This window comes from Muscardinus avellanarius, assembly GCF_963383645.1.
Source record: "Muscardinus avellanarius genome assembly, chromosome: 2".
NCBI classification, from domain to species: domain Eukaryota; kingdom Metazoa; phylum Chordata; class Mammalia; order Rodentia; family Gliridae; genus Muscardinus; species Muscardinus avellanarius.
Genome location: NC_137787.1, coordinates 139,889,029 through 139,905,588, shown reverse-complemented (window position 1 = coordinate 139,905,588; position 16,560 = coordinate 139,889,029). Strand labels below are relative to the sequence as shown.

General features: G+C 41.6%; 1 protein-coding gene across 1 annotated transcript in view; it reads right to left on the bottom strand.

The window, feature by feature from the left end:
* LOC308258831 (guanylate cyclase soluble subunit beta-2-like) overlaps positions 1-16,560 on the bottom strand; it is a gene marked incomplete at its 3' end in the record, with an annotated part of 65,910 nt that overhangs the window by 17,361 nt on the left and 31,989 nt on the right. The window contains exons 4-11 of the mRNA XM_080689454.1: positions 13,611-13,710; positions 11,337-11,533; positions 10,156-10,258; positions 8,807-8,910; positions 7,205-7,421; positions 3,281-3,601; positions 1,366-1,514; positions 564-710 (exon numbers count right to left, since the gene is read on the bottom strand). Coding sequence (XP_080545580.1) covers positions 564-710; positions 1,366-1,514; positions 3,281-3,601; positions 7,205-7,421; positions 8,807-8,910; positions 10,156-10,258; positions 11,337-11,533; positions 13,611-13,710 — 1,338 coding nt within the window. The remainder of the gene's footprint in view (positions 1-563; positions 711-1,365; positions 1,515-3,280; positions 3,602-7,204; positions 7,422-8,806; positions 8,911-10,155; positions 10,259-11,336; positions 11,534-13,610; positions 13,711-16,560) is intronic.

The window sequence follows — 16,560 nt, the reverse complement described above, 5'->3', positions numbered from 1 at the left end:
AGCAGATGCCTCGCTAATGGCCACATGGTGGAAGGAAAGCCATTCTGAATATCTTATGGCATTGCGGTGCCTGGGCTGCTGACCGGAGGCAGCTTCACACCTCAGCCTGAGCTCCAAACTGTCTGACAGCATGTTGGAGACACAATTTCCCCAAGTGAGAAAAGCTGGCTGCTCAGTTAATCTGAACCACCTGTTGAAATACTTGAATAACAACAAAAAAGCAGGAATTATAAATGGGTTGGCATTCAGGATGGAGAGAGCCCTACAAGATAAATAGGAAAAGATACTCAGTACCATCCTAAGTTATGGAACAATAGGGTTGTTATGAATCACAGAAAAATCCCGAGTGTTGCGGCCTCTTCTGAGATTTCAGAGATGTTGAGACTGTGATATCCTTAGGAATATTTCTGTTCCTTAGGAACGTAGGCAAGAGAAGAAAAAAGCTGGGAGAAATTACCCATTTAAATTCCTGTAACATAGCCAGCAACCACCTAAGCAGACTCGCATTCCACTTTGGCATGTGAGATATATGGTATTAGGCAAAAGACTCGTCTGCTCTCTACCTGGATAGCTTCCCCAGTGACGGGGTTCATCACTTCCTTTGCAGAAATTCTCATCCCCAAGGCAAAATTAGCCACGCGTCGAGCATGGCTTTTAACAGGCACTGGTACGCCACCGACCACCATGTAAGCGTCCCCTATTGTTTCCACCTGCCAGAACAGAAAAAAACAACGTATTCAAGGGCTTCCTTCATACACTTACAGGCTCATATCTTTGGTTGTCATATGAGAACCTGAGGGAGGAGGAAGGAACATGACTCAGGAAACAACCATGAGACAGCCAAAAGCCCTTTCTTCCTGGGTTTGGTTTTTTTGTTTTGTTTTGGTTTGGTTTGGTTTGTTTTGGTTTGGTTTTGGTGCTGGGAATCAAACTTAGGGCATCCCACATGCTAGGCAAGTGCTGTATAACTGAACTCCACCCTCAGCTCCCTTTCTGCTTTTCATGGAAATGAATCCCAGAGAAGATGCAGCTCTTGGGGTAATCACATCCTGCTATTTGTTAGAAAGCACATTATTTGGATGAGAGTTTCTACTGAATTTAGGAGTAAGAGGCTATTTTCTAGGAAAATAATGTTTGCCCCCTCAAAGGTACCAAAGCACCATCTCAGCCGTGGATACTGTAAAAAGATTCCTGGTAAACTAAGATTCTTAAAATATTTCCCATTCCCTTTTAGCTCTTTCTCTTCACCCCACTCCTATCCACACCAAACCCGGACTGGTGCAGAGAGAGGAAAAGATGGCTTAGAATCAAGTATCTGCCCCACATTGAGTCCACGTGAAATCACCACGCTGCAGAGACACTTACTTTGTAGACTTCGTGGACACTGGTTAATCTGTCAAACTTGGAGTACATTGAATTCAGCATATTCACTATTTGGATAGGTTCACAGGCAGCACAGATGTTAGTAAATGTCACCACATCACTGAAAAGGATTGTGCAGGTTTCAAATTCTCCTGCAACAGACACTTCGGATCAATGACAGCCAAGAACAGAGAATAATAAAGTCGGGATTGGTGATGCACGCTTGTAATGCCAGTACTTGGGAGGCTGAGCAGCAGGATCACAGGTTCACGATACTCTGCTTCCGCTACTTAGTGAGGCCCTCCCAACTTAGTGAGTCCCTGTTTTAAAATAAAGAATAAAAATTAGGCCTGGGAGCTGGGCATGGTGGTGCACGCTTGTAATCCCAGCATTTGGGAGGCTGAGACATGAGGATCACAGTTCGCGGACAGCCTCAGCTACTTAGTGAGGCCCTCCACAACTCAGTGAGACCCTGTTTCAAAATAAAGAATAAAAAATTGGGTAGGGGGTGTAACTCAGAGGTCAAATGCCTCTGGGTTCTATCCCCAGACCTGCAAAAAAAAAAAAAAAAAAAAAAATAGGCCGGGGGATGTAGCTCTGAGGTAGAATGCCCCTTGGTGGCTCCATTCCCAGTATATTAATTCTATGCATTTCGGATTCAAGTGCCCTTTGGGAACCAAACCTGCCTGTACCTTGGGTAAAAGGCTCTGAGTGCCACTCACCACTCACCAGTCCCTTGGTGGTGTGTCTCTTGAGCCCCTGAGATGAGCACCTCTATTAAGTTTCTGCTCGAAGCTAATCATTGTACAAGGAAAATCGTGGGAAGAGAAACCAGCAAACAGGGCCCCTGCTCACAAGGAGCCCCCAGAGGAGTGAAGGAGATAAACAGGTAAGGTGGTAAACAAAAGCTCCCAGAAGGACCTAAGTCTGTGGGTGACAGAAATGGCTCCAAGCAAGTGGAGATCCAGGATCAGGGCTAACAGAGAGTTGCCATGGTGGGATGAGCTCCATGCCTCTGTGCAGTGGGCTAGGTACCACATCCTCCTGACTGTGTCCCCGCATCCACTCTGCCCCCTACTTGTGCTAATTCCCACATCAGCTAGATGCCCCATGTTAGCCTCATCTCCCTCCTCTATCTCAAATCTTCTATCACACTTAAGAGTTACCATGCCTTACACAGGGGATCCCTCTCCATCCCTACCACCTCTCTGACCTCGTGTCTTGACACTGTCCACCTGGCTCACTCCACTCCAGCCACACTGGCCTTTGTGGGGGTTTCTCCAGGAAACAATCATCGTTCCTTAATGCACGTCAGTTTCCTTTCTTCTAGCCAGTCCCACCCCATTAGTTTAGTCTGTATATATCTGTCAAACCCACAAGGCTGTGAACTCTTTTGGGTCCCCTGGATCTTAAAAAGCACCTGGCACCAACTTCACCAGGCATGCCTGTGAGTGAACACACACCTGGGGCAAATGGAAATTGAGTTGAGTAAGCGCAGTATCCCTCCATTCAGAAATAGCTGACTTCCAGAGTGTTCCTCAGAGGCAGCCCATGCTTTAGCTAATGTGTGGGCATTGCTTCCAGTTGTAGTTAAAGACCCTGCTTTTGGCCATTGTGTAATAAGCCTAGTCCACGACACAGCCTAAATTCTTAGAGAACCTGTTGCATGTGCATGTGTTGATGTGAACTGGTGAATTATTTACATTTCCTGCCTCTGTTCTTTTTTTATTATTATTCTCAATGTAGAGAGGAGAAACTGAGGCGATGCAGATTGGCAATTGGCCCAAGCTGGTGCCATGAACGAGTGATGGGGCCAGAATTCAACTCCAGATCTGCCTGGTTTCAAAGCATATGCCTCAGGGGTGAAGACACACTGCCCCTTGCTCTGAGGTCCCTGGGAAGGGGAGGGACGCCTTACCTGCGGCCACCTTTTTGCCCTCCTTCAGCTGGTTGGCCACGTGTTCGGGCAGCATGGCATAGAGCAGGGTCTCTGTTTTCTTCTTCTCTATGGCCAAGTGCTTGGAGAGAACGCGCAGCTCCTCCTTCTTCCTCTCCAGCTGGTTGGACAGCTCCATCTCCGCCAGCCGCTGCTGGTTGAGGAGGATGAGATCCCTGGTGGTATCATGCCGAGCGATGTCCGAGAGGTGCATCTTGCACTCCTCCAGCTCATGAAGGCTGCGTAGCTTCGGGGAGCACAGGAATATCATGCACCGTAGGGACTCCATCCAGATCATCTGGCCTGCCCAATATAGAGAGAATGCCACAGGATAGTCTACATCCAAGCCTGGTGAGGGGCGCTCCCCAGAGAAGCCCGATACCCTCTCCATGGGGCACAGCTCCCGTTTCAGCCAAGTGTCTGAGACCTATCTATACTCCCTGTGTCTGCTTACTCATGCCCCCCTCTCCACAGCAGCTCTCTGTGGCTGCTCTTCTAACTTTGAGGTGGCTCCCATTCATGGTCTCCAAAGTGCCAACTCCAACTCTGGTCAGGCAGCCCAACCTTTACTCAACCCTATGCCATCGATTGTATGATCTTACTAACCTGACTGCCCTTCCTGCAAACTTGGAGCTTTCTAACATTGTTCTCTTTCTGAAAATTTGACTTTTCCGTCCAAGGTTTTGTTTTCTAAATCTCCTTCCTTAAATGTTGACTTTCCCTAGGGTTTTGGTCTTGCAGTTTTTTCCAGCATCAACAATCGCATCCTACCCCAGGCTGACAATGAATCCAAGTTTCCAGAGAAGCCTTGCTCCCTGGATTTTAGATTGTATTTCTTTAAGAATAGATTGTTTATTAACTTAGAACAATAGAACTTCCATTGCAGAAAAGAAAACAAAGCAAAGAAGAATAGTGAAGTTTACCCATAATCGTGTATATAATTGCTGTTACTATTTGGAGATATCTTTGTATTACCCAAAATGGCACTATGTCATAGCTTTTGGTAATTTGTATTTTTCATTTAAAACTATATCAGTTATTTTATAGCATTAAATATAAACATGCATCATTATTTTTGCTGGCTACATTGATTATACTGTATAATATTTAAATAATAAGCTAGTATTGATTGTAGTACATCTAGTTTATCACTCTATAAACAACACTACAGCCAGGCATGGTGGCACACACTTGTAATCCCAGCACTGGGGAGGCTAAAGGCTGAGACAGGAGGATCATGGTTTGTGGACAGCCTCAGCTACTTAGTGAGGCCTTTGCAATTCAGTGAGACCCTGTTTAAAAATAAAGAATAAAAAGAAAAAAGAGCTGGGCTGGGGTATAGCTTGGAGGTAGATGGGAATGGATACTCCATCCCCATTACTGCAAAAAAAAAAAAAAACCTACAATGAAAAAATTGAGGTAAGTTTTTGTGCATAACTGTGGTTATTTTGTTTAAGGATATACTCTTAGACATGGAATTACATAGAGAAAAAATAGATTCATTTATAGGGTTTTTATACCTCCAAATTGCCTTCTTGGGATCATTGTGATAATTTATACTTACATCAGTAGTGGTTTTTTTTAACTCTCTGTTCTGTATTTCATTAATGTCTGTCAGTGATACCACTTTCAAGTCACTCTGCAAATCTTCTTTATGAATCCTCTCAACACATAGGTACTTAGTCTCTACTGTGATCCAGAAACACTTTTTTAGGCATTGAGGGATGCAGCTGGGACTCAAAGTGACAAAACCTCCTGCCCTTAAGGACTTTAAGTCATGTATTTTCTCAGCTAACCACACCTTCATCACCCAGTTACTTAAGAAGAATTCCAATAATTACCCTGTTTTCTCTCTTGACTCTACATCAATTCACCCTGTCCTGCCTTAATCATTTATAAATTTATCCCCAGATTGATTGCTACTAGGTAGCAATCATTCTGCACCTCAATACCTCTCACCTGCACCCCAGCAGTGGCCTCCTTCACCTAGCCTCCCAAGCTCCATTTTCTTTACACTGATCCATCTTCCACACACCTCCAACTAGTCAGTCTAGTTCTTAAATCTGATCATGGCAGATTCTTCACAATGTTTCCAACTGCAGGAGAGTTCAAGTCTTCATCTTGCTGGGATCATCTCTTATCACCCACTCTACACTTCACTCAGGTTCTCAGAACATGTGATTTTTCCCTCCTGAATGTCCCTCTAGTTCTATCTGTATGTTTACCATACCTAATCATTGGTCTAACGGAAAAATAACTCAAAATGTATGTTCCCTTATGCCATATACAAAACTAGCTCAAAATGAATCAAGCCTTAAGTGTAAGAACTAAAACTATAAAACTCTTTAGCTCAAAAAGAGTCCAAGACCTAAGAACTAAAACCATAAAACTCTTAGAAGAAAACACAAAGGAAAATGACATTGGACATTATAATGATTTATTGAGTATAACCCCAAAAGCACAGGCAGGAAAAGAAAAAATAAATAAATTGTGAAGTACCAAAATTAAAAACTTTTTTTGCATCAAAGGACACAATCAACAGCATGGGAAAAAAAAAAACAGAATGGAAAAAAAATATTTAGTCATATATCTGATAAGGGGTTAATACCCATAATATATATGGACTTCTACAACTTGGCCATATACAAACACACATGTACACACACCAGATAAAATATTTGAATCAACATTTTTCCAAAGAATATATAGAAATGGTCAATAAGCACATAAAAGATGCTCAATGTCACCAATCATTAGGGAAATACAATCAAGACTATGAAAGACCATTTCACACACATTATGATGTTTATTTTTTTTTAAAGGAAAAGAGTAGGTATTCACAAGGATGTGAAGAAATTGTAACCTTTGTGTATTGTTGTTGGGAATGTAAAATATTGCCAAAACAGTATGGTATTCCACAGCAAGTTAAAAACAGAACTGCCATGTAATCCAGCAATTCCACTTCTGTATATACTAAAAGAATTTAAAATAACAAAGTCAGAGACATCCACGTTTATAGTAGGATCTTTGCAATAGTCAAATGGTAGAAGGAACCCACATGTCCATCAACGAATGAATAAAGACAATTTATATACACAGAATGGAATATTATTCAGCCTTAAAATGGAAGGAAACCCTGACACATGGAACAAAAAGGATGGCTGCTGAGGATATTAAAGTGAAATAAGCCAATTACAAAGGGACGAATATTATATGCTTCTTCTTAGATGAAGTCTGTAGAGCAGTCAAAATCATACAGACAGAAGTAGAATGGTGGTTTCCAGAAATGGAGAAAACAGGAATGGGAAGCTACTATTTAATAGACAGAGTAATAGAGTTTTAGATTTGCAAAAGATGAAAAACGTTTTGGAGATGGATGGTGGTGACAGAGAGTTGTGCAAGCAGTAAATGTACTTAATACCAATGAACTGTACATTTAGGGTTCAAATGGTAAATTTTATGTTATGAAAAGTTACCACAATTTGAACAAAAGCATCATGTGTGCCTTACTGGCAACAGGTCAGAGGATCCTGTTGCTATATAAAGGACAGACATTAAGTTACTACCAATAGTACCTTGTACATTTTGAAAATCTTGCTAATAGAAACCAAAATTTTATAATTATATTTATAATAATATATGTTATAGTATATAACTATAGTATATAGTGTTATGCTATAAGTATGTGTATGTGTGTATAAATATATAGGTGCATGTCTTATGTCTAAGCCAGAAATGACTGAGGAGATAAAATATATTTATTGTTTACACATCAGGCCAAGTGGGGATGGCATAAAAATATCTTGCTTCCAATGTAGCCTCGGTGCAGCCAATTTTTCGGAAATTGGAAACCCTGTCTCTTCCCTTTCTGATCACTCTCCCGAGGAGGCAAAGGGAAAGCATTACCTCGGAGTTTGAGTGGGGGCTGATTTTTCCAGGCTTCAGGCATCATTTCTCTCCGTGTCTTCAGGACAAATTGGCTGTTGATAAACTTGCAGATGCTGAAGATGTTGAAGGCAACTTGAGGGTGAATGATGAAGAAATACTCATCTAACCGGATCTCCTGGGTCTGGAGTCCTGGGACGTACTTCTGAATATTCGCTCCAGCTTGCCTGACCCTCAGCTATCCACAAAGGACAGATGTCAGACCGGGAAATAGAAAGCAACCTCCACCATGCCCTTCCCCTTAGAAATAACATTTGGGCGGGCTTTGGGACTCACTAGGGAGAAGAGAGGTCAGTAATGGAATAAACATCATGGAAGTAATAAATCATGGAAGTAATAAAAGTTTTCTAAAACAATCAGACTGAAGCTAATGTCTGGAAGAGAAAAAGTAGTATAGGAGTGCTCAGAAACATTGCTGACAAGCAGGAAAAACACATTAAAGCTCTCAATTGAGTCAATAGTTCTTTCCTAACTAAAACACCCCCTGCCTCCCCCCCCAATCACCTCTGATAAAGAAACTAGCAAATTCTGGAGTACCAGATCTAATACTCGGGCCTGGGTGCAGGTGTCCATCAAGGGGTTAAGAAGAGACTTCATTGCTGTCCCCAGGGAACACATAGGAAAAAAAAAGAAAATGAATATCCTTTCCATAAAATGTCCACTGCCAGCTATATCCAGAAACACTTAACTTTACTAGCCATGGTGTCTCTGTTAGGCTGTAGAAATAAATCAGTTGCATCTTTTGGTATATGTATTATTATTTTTTCTGCTGTTCTATGCAAAAAATTTTAGAAAGTAATGGACTTTTTTTATTGTTGTTGTTGATGGCAGTTTTTTGTTTGTTTGTTTTTGTTTTGTTTTTTGTGGTACTGGGAATTGAACCCAGGGACATTCTACCTCCAAACTACACACCCAACTGAATTATTTTTTATTCTTTATTTTGAAACAGCGTCTCACTGAGTTGCAAAGGGCCTAAGAAGCTGAGGCTGCCTGAGAACCACTAGCCTCCTGAATGCTGAGATCACAAGCCTGTGCCACCACACTGGCTTCCTTCCACTTGCCCTTTTAATGAGTTTCAGGGAACTGAAAACAATCAAACGGTCATGCTCACAGCCCCCATAGAACATGGCAGAAGCTGAGCACAGACCTCTCTCCCTCACCTATGGTGCAGAAAATAAAGCCTGGTGGGACTAAGCCATTCGTGGTGGCCACAGGAGGGCAGGGGGTCCATTTAAAATTCCACCCAACCATTGGTACTGTTCTGATGTCTCTTTATGCGGTAAATTTTAGTGCCATTTTCTTTTTATCTTTTTCTAATGGCACATTTGCCCTTTCACTCACTAATTCAAACCTCCCTTCCACGTTTATCAAGATGTTCCACATTCTAGTTTCCGAAAGATGCCACCATATGAAAGCAAGTCAGCGGTCCTATCAAGTAAAAGTCTAGTCCCCCATACCCTGGGAACGTCTCAAGAAATTAAAAGTCCCAGAAAAAAGGATAAATCACACCCTTTCCCCCCAGCCACCCCCGACTCCAAGCTCTAGAGGGAAATAGCCTCTTACTGCTTCATCAAAGACAATGTGGAAGGGAAAAGCGCTGCAGAACGTCTTTGGTTCCACCCAGAGTTTCTCAGGATAAGTAGGCTCGAAGGTGTCCCTGAAATGCCCTGGACAGGGAAAGAGAAACCCTTAATGAGAGGCAGCGCCTGCTGTGGCCCTCGTACAGAGCTCAGCTGGGGACAGGGACAGAATCTTAAGTGTTTCACAGGCAGAGTGCAATCCCTGCTCTTTAGCCTGGGCTCCCTCAGCGTCTCCAGATGGCCATGGCAATTCTTCTCCCAAATTAAAACAAACAGAAAACTTGCTACCAGGTTGAGAAGCCCTCCCGCCCCCTGCCAAGTTTCTGCCCGCCACTAAAGAGTTTCTGGGCCAATTGAGTGCATCTCACCAAGAAAACAGAGTCGGCATTGAAAGGGTGACAGCCAGACAATGAGCTCGCGGAGCGGAGCGTGTGCGCCGGGGCCAGCATCAGGGACATTTGCCATGGAGCTTTTGAGACTGACAGTTTTGGGTGGCACATGAAAATTTAACCAACAGTCCTATTTGGCAGGGGGTAGAGATTCGAAATGGAGCCTTTTTGATATGAAAATCCCCTAGACAAAAGATGTCAATTGCGTGTTTGACTCATTTGCCACGGCTTGAGGGACTCAGAATGCAGTTCTTTGAGTCCTACAGACCTTCTCCCAGATGCGTGTCACCTGACCCGTGGGGCTGTGACCAGGAGTCTCTAGCCCCCTTCTACCAGTGGGTCAGAGCCTTATTCTGACTCTCGCATTGGGTGCTGGCTGTTGCACCAGCTCAATGCCCCCGCCCCTGAGGGGGGCACAAATAGAAAGATGGAGGACCTTGTCCAAGGTCACACAGCTTCTCAGAAACAGAGCCAGCAATCTGCTTTCATGGCTCTTGCACTACTTTCTGCTTTCAGTGCTCCTTGCACTACTGGATAACCTTGGTTATCACCTACAGATTTCTAGTGCAAAAATGTATGCCCGTTCAGAAGGCCTGCATCCAGAAGAAGGTCGAGAAAACTGCATCGTTTTTGACGATATGTCAGTAGCCATCCTCCTTCTCTTTAACGGTGCCCACTGAAGACTGAGCCCAATCCTCTCTCCAGTGGCTTCCCTAAAGACAGGGGTGACAGTGTCTCCATGCTACAAACAGGTCCACCGTAGGCAAGTCAGTCTGACCTTTTAAAGTTAAAACCAATGGCTGCCAAATCTGAGCTCTGCAGAAATCAGGGACATCACAATTGTAGAGGACTAGGCCCTCATCTATGTACAGGGGCTACTTCCTCTACGAACCAGGAAGCCTCTCCCCTCTAAGAGCTGAGGCTGGGAGAACAGCCCACCTACCTTTTCCAAGTGTGACTATACTCCGCACGACATCCCAGTTGGATTTCTTCACAGCATAAACACAGGCACTCTTATATTTCTCCTTCATCCTAAGGAAAGCCACCTGGAGAGCCCACGGTGGCAGGGAGAGAAGCAGAGGACTGATCGTGTGGCTGGAGAAGCACAAGCCCCATCTGCTAGGAAGGGCCCCATCTTTTGTTTTTTATTCCTGCCTTATAATTGTACACAGTAGTTGGACTCACTGTGACATATTCATACATGCACATAACATAATTTGATCAATTTAATTTCCCAGTTTCTCCCTTTCCCTCCTTTCCTCCCTCCTCTTAATCTTGTTCCTCTCCTGTCCTGGGTTCTCTTCTATTTTCATGAAATCTGCCCCTCCCCTTCTTTTTTTCTCTTTAGCTTCACTCATATGAGAGAAGACATATGATCTTTGGCTTCCTGAGTCCGGCTTATTTAGCTTAACATGATGCTTCAAGTGTCAGAAAGCTCCTGTAAATGACATAATTCCATTTTTCTCTATGGCTGAGTAAAACTCCTTGTGTATAAATACCACATTTTCATTATCTATTCTTTTGTACAGACACCAGGACTATTTTCATAACTTGGCTATTTAGTGATTTGTGCTGCGATAAACATGGGTATGCATGTAACACTACAGCATGCTGAATTTTGAGACAGGAGGATCGCGCAGGTTCGAAGCCAGCCACGCTGGCTTAAGAGACCCTGTTTCCAAATAAAAAATATAAAATAGGTCTGGGAGTGTAGCCCAGAAGTAGAAGGGCTTCCAGGAACCCCAGTATCACCACCACCAAAAAAAAAAAAAATCAGTAGTGCCAGGCATGGTGATGCCCGCCTATAATCCCAGCTACTTGGGAGGCTGAATCACAAGTTTGAGGCTAGCCTGAGCAACTAAACAAAACCGTGTCTAAAAATAAATAAACAGATAAACAGAGCTGGGGATGTGGCTCACTTGTAGAGTGCTTATCTAGCATGTACAAGTCCACAAATTCAATCCCCAGGACCACAAAACAAACAAAGCAATAGTACAAGGATTGAGAAATTCTGCCTAATCCCACTCTTAGAAGGTCCAGTTGACTAGCTTGTTCATGTAGCTTGTTCCAATATAGCTTTCGTCGGGGAAACTGTGCATTCTGAAGACATAGCAAACCCAGCACCTCCTGGTCTCTCTGGATGTCCTCGCTGTCTTGCAGCCTGTTTGGCTTGGCCCTTTTCATCTGCCTTGGAGCTTTCTGCACAACCAGGAACACAACATGCTCTTTCTTCCCTGTCCTCTCCACTTCTTCACTCATGTCAAGGATATCCATGGTCACATCAATGTCAAAGAAATCCTTCGCCACAGCCTCAATGATACCTGATGCAGAAGGACACTCGGGGGTAAGGGATGCTGAAGGCAGGTGTCAGTAAAAATCATGCAAAATTCAACTTTCACAACTCCTGATGAATTTTTCATCAGGAAAAAAAATGTCTCACAAAGCCCAGGACTGTCTCAAAATAGGGAGCACATGACAGATTAATAAAAGTATCCAGTAATTAAATTTTCTGGGCGTGGTAGCACACACTCATAAGCCCAGTACTTGGGAGGCTAAAACAGGAGGATCTCAGGTTTGCGGCCAGTGTCAGCAACTTAGCGAGGCTTAGTAAGACTAGGTTTCAAAATAAAAGAATAAAATTGGTCTCGGGGTGTAGCTCAGAGGTAGAATGCCCCTGGGTTCCACCCCCAGTACCCCCACCCACACACACACATTAAATGTATGTATATCTGAATACCAAATATATCCCTGCCATTCTAATTTCTAGTTTAGCATTTATTTATTTGTTTATTTTAGGAAACAAGTAACTCATTGAACAAACTCTGGGAATAATGAATGTGAAATTTAGTTCCAAAAGCAGTAGGAGTGTTTATAAAACTGTTATTCCATTTGGGCGTGGTGGCGCACACTTGTAATCCCAGCATTCAGGAGGCGGAAACCAGCAGATAGCGGTTCACAGACAGCCTCAGCTTCTTAGCAAGGCCCTTCACAACTCATTGAGACCCTGTTTCAAAAACCAAAAACAGAAAACTAAAAAATAGAACCAGAGGTATAGCTCAGAGGTAGAATGCACCTGGGTTCCATCCCCAGTACTGCAAAATAAATAAATAAATAAATAAATAAATAAATAAATAAATAAATAAATTTAAAAAAATGTAGGGCTGGGGGTGTAGCTCGAAGGTAGAATACCTCTAGGTAACATCCCCAGTACTGCAAAAAAAAAAAAAAAAGTGTTATTCTGGGAATCTATCCCAGGGTTAAAAAACAAAATATGGAGAAGGAATATGTGTGAGGATGTTCTTCACAGTGTTGTTTATAAATAGCAAAAAATTAGTATCAACGAAAAATGCAAAAATAGGGGGCTAGTTAAGATCATTAGGATATTTATCATTCATCCATTTAAGATGTAGTTTTGAAGACTATGTGAAGCTGAGCATGGTGGTACATCCTTGTAATCTCAGTACTTGGAAGGCTGAAACAGGAGGATCACAGGTTCAAGGGCAACCTCAGTAACTTAGGGAGACTCAGAAACCTAGAGAGACCCTGTTTCATTAAAAAAAAAAAAAAAAAATATATATATATATATATATATATATATATATATATATATATATATATTGCTGAGGTTGTAGCTTTGAGGTAGAATACTCTTGGATTCAGTCCCCAGTACCAAAAAATTTAATAAAAAAAAAGGCTATGTGAAAACATGGAAGCAAGCTGTTTCTATAATGCTAAATAAACAAAAAAGAATCGACATAAAATAGTATTTATAGAAATATTACAACTATGTAAATGCCTGAATAATTTAATTTTTTTTTTGGTGGTGGTACTGGGGGTGGAACCCAGGGGCTTTCTACCTCCGGGCTATACTCCCAGACCTATTATATATTTTATTTGGAAACAAGGTCTCACTAAGTAGCTGAGGCTGGCTTCGAACCTGCGTGATCCTCCTGTCTCAGCCTCCCAAGTGCTGGGATTACAAGCTAATTTAAAATTTAAAAAGCTTGAGGACTCTTGAAATAATAAGATATGAGGAGTTAAGCCGGGCGTGGTGGCGCACGCTTGTAATCCCCGCGCTTGGGAGGCTGAGACAGGAGGATTACATGGGTTCAAAGACAGCCTCAGCTACTTAGTGAAGCTTTAAGCAACTTAGCGAGACCCTGTTTCCAAATAAAATATAAAAAAGGTCTGGGAGTACAGCCCGGAGATAGAAAGCTTCTGGGTTCCACCCATAGTACCAACAACAACAACAACAACAAAAAGATATAAGGAGTTAGACACTGAAAGACATAGAGCTCCCTATGCTCACTGGCTCTTGGCCGTCCTGGAGAATTCATAAGGAGGCCTTTCTCATTCCAGAGTCCTCAGAAAGCTGGGGCTGGTTAGGCCATTTCATACCTGGTACGATGTGGCACAGGCCACTTCTGTCCGAGTAGTAATGAAGAAGCATTTCTCCACCCGCACCTCTCTCCACACGAAACGATGGTGCATTCATCTCCTAATTAATAGACACAACACATTTCTTCCCAAGGAACACAGATTGTTCAAATTATGACTTCAAGGCTTCATGAAACAATATACTTATCTAAAACAGCATGTAGAACTGTATCCCCAACCTCTCTTCAGTCACATAACACCTACCATGGTTTTAGCTTCTACGTGTCAGGAATTTTATACTGTACCATATTCCCAGAATGACTTTTTGTGGCAAATATTGTCTCTATTTTAAAGAGGAGGAGACTGAGAATCAGGGAAGTTAAGCCTAGATAAACATTAGAACAATGGCTGATCCCTCCCCAACCACCCTAAGTGAGCCAGTGGGCCACTGGCTGGGAGGTACCAAGAAACCTTAGTGCATCTCTGCCATGCTTGGGCTGCAACCAGCCAACCATGGGCATCTTTGCTCTCCAAAACATCAGGGGCTCAGAGGAATTTTCACATGGAACAAATTAATTTCTTGTTCTGGAAAGACCATACCATCTGGGTTTCAAGTTGCACATTTGGAGAACAGAACCTGCGAGGACACAAAGAAATCCTCTTTCTCCAGGAGTAAATGTTGACACTCCAGTATGTTCCCTCTTGTGGCAGGTGAGATATATGATAGGGAAAAAGATAATAACTTTGCCTGGGAAATCCTCTGAAAGAAGCAGCACTCTGCCCTGCTTGATTAGCAGGCAACTCAGCACCCTTAATGTACAGCTTTTGGTCTAAGAGAGGGAAGAGATTAGGAGGGTGGGTTCCTGCCAAGATTTTTGTCCTCTTACGTGGTAGAGGGATGCTAGCTAAAATTAATTTATTTTCTTCAAATGCTTATTTCATATTTCAGAAAAATATGCATAATTAAAAATATATATGCTGTTATATATGTGTGTTTATATCTTGGCAAAATCTAAAGAGGATTTGAGGAGCATCTATAAAGAGCATATAATAAAAGAAGAGATTAAAAGTTAATTTAAAAATTATATCCAGATTTTACATAGTGAAATAAAAAAAAACAGAGAACCAAGAGGCTGAAGTGAAGATCCATGGGTCCTGCTAATGCCCCCAGCCTTATGCCCCACCCACAAACCAGGCCTCTTCCCAGAAGTTCTTGATTTTAATTGGTGGCTTGGGAGAGTTATTTGACCTTTCCAGGCCTCAGTTTTCTTATCTGTATCGTGGATAAAATACAAGTAGTTAATCTTAGGGATGCTAATAAAATAGGTCAATGTTTATAAATTAATCAGCACAATACCTGCCTCCTTATTAGCAGTCAATGAGAAACAGTCAAAGATTAACAGGATTAAAGGCATAGTTATAACCAGAAATGCATGCCTTAAAAAAGTGGGCATTATTTTATTCATTTTTTTCTTAAAGATAATCTTTAATATTTTGTTAAGTAGTAATCACTATAGAGCTAGCAGGCATTACTGCATATATTTAATCCTATTCATGTGTTTTATAACATTTAAGTATTTTGTTTATCTCATTTATGCTAAAAGTCCTGACATATCCCCAGAGAGTTTTTATTTCTATTGCTTCTTTAACTATATGGTTTTGGCATATGGGGAGGGGAGAAGTTGACTATCAGAGGAAGGGCGGTGGGATTGGGTATAAAAATAATGTACTTGGGACATTAAAACTTTCACTCTTATTCATGAGGGTAATAGTAATATCAAGGAAACAGTATCTGAAACATGGGAGGTATTCCACAATGGTTTTCATTTAATGAATAAATAGAACACTTTAACTTATCTCCAGAACTGTGACTCAATATATTAGCCAGATTTCAGATGAAAGATGTGATATTAAAAAAAAATCATGAAAGTTTACTGAAGAGGTACAACTGTATTTATATCCCGGTAGTTGTGCTTTAAGCTAATACATTTTATAGAAAGTTGTCGTACAAATTATTGTCATCTTAAAACTGGCCATATTGAACAGAGAGAAAAGAAAAAGGAAGAAAGAACTATTTATGAAACACTTGTTTTGGACCTATCACAATGCTAAGGACTTTTACATGTTAACTCTTTTAGTCCATACATCACTACAAGGTAGATTATTTTGTTGCTACTTATCTTTCTTTTTTTTTGTCTCTGTCTAATGCCTTAAAAGTACTTGGTATATAATAGGTGTTCCTTAAGCATTTATTAAATAGATGAGTGAAATCAACTTGTCCAGCCTCACACCTCTGGTAAGTTGCAGAGATGGTGGGGCAGTGGCAGAAGCCCAGAGACCTGGGATCTCCCTCTACCCTCAAGAAGTTCACGGACAACGACAGGACAAGCCCAAGAACTGAAGGCTTCCAAGGCCCTGACTATCCAAAATACAGAGAAAAACATATTTTTTTCAATTTTACATAAGAACACAATTGCTAATGAGGGGCTCTACTATACAAGACCCCATTTTATCCTCATAATAATCCCACAAAGGATGACATTTTGAACACTAAATATAGAAATAATTACCAGGTATGGTGGCGCACGCCTATAACCCCAGTACTTAGGAGGCTGGGAGAGGAGGATCACAAGTTCAAGGTCAGCCTCAGCAACTTAGCGAGACACTTAGTGAGATACTGTTTTAAAATAAAAAATAAAATAAGGCTAGGAGTGGATCTCAGAGATAGAACCCTTCTGGGTTTAATCCCCAGTACCAAAATAAAACTAAATAAATAAATACAGAAATACAGAAATATAAAAATAGTGAAGAGTTTGAAAAACTCTTCAGGGCTCTAAGAACATAAACCATTTTACATAAAATAATCTGTTATTATGGTATGTGCAAATGCTACTTCATTTTTTCAATGAAGCACTTTCTTATCTAAAAAAGAAAAGGGAGCCTAAGCATTTGAATTTGCAGTGATCTCTTC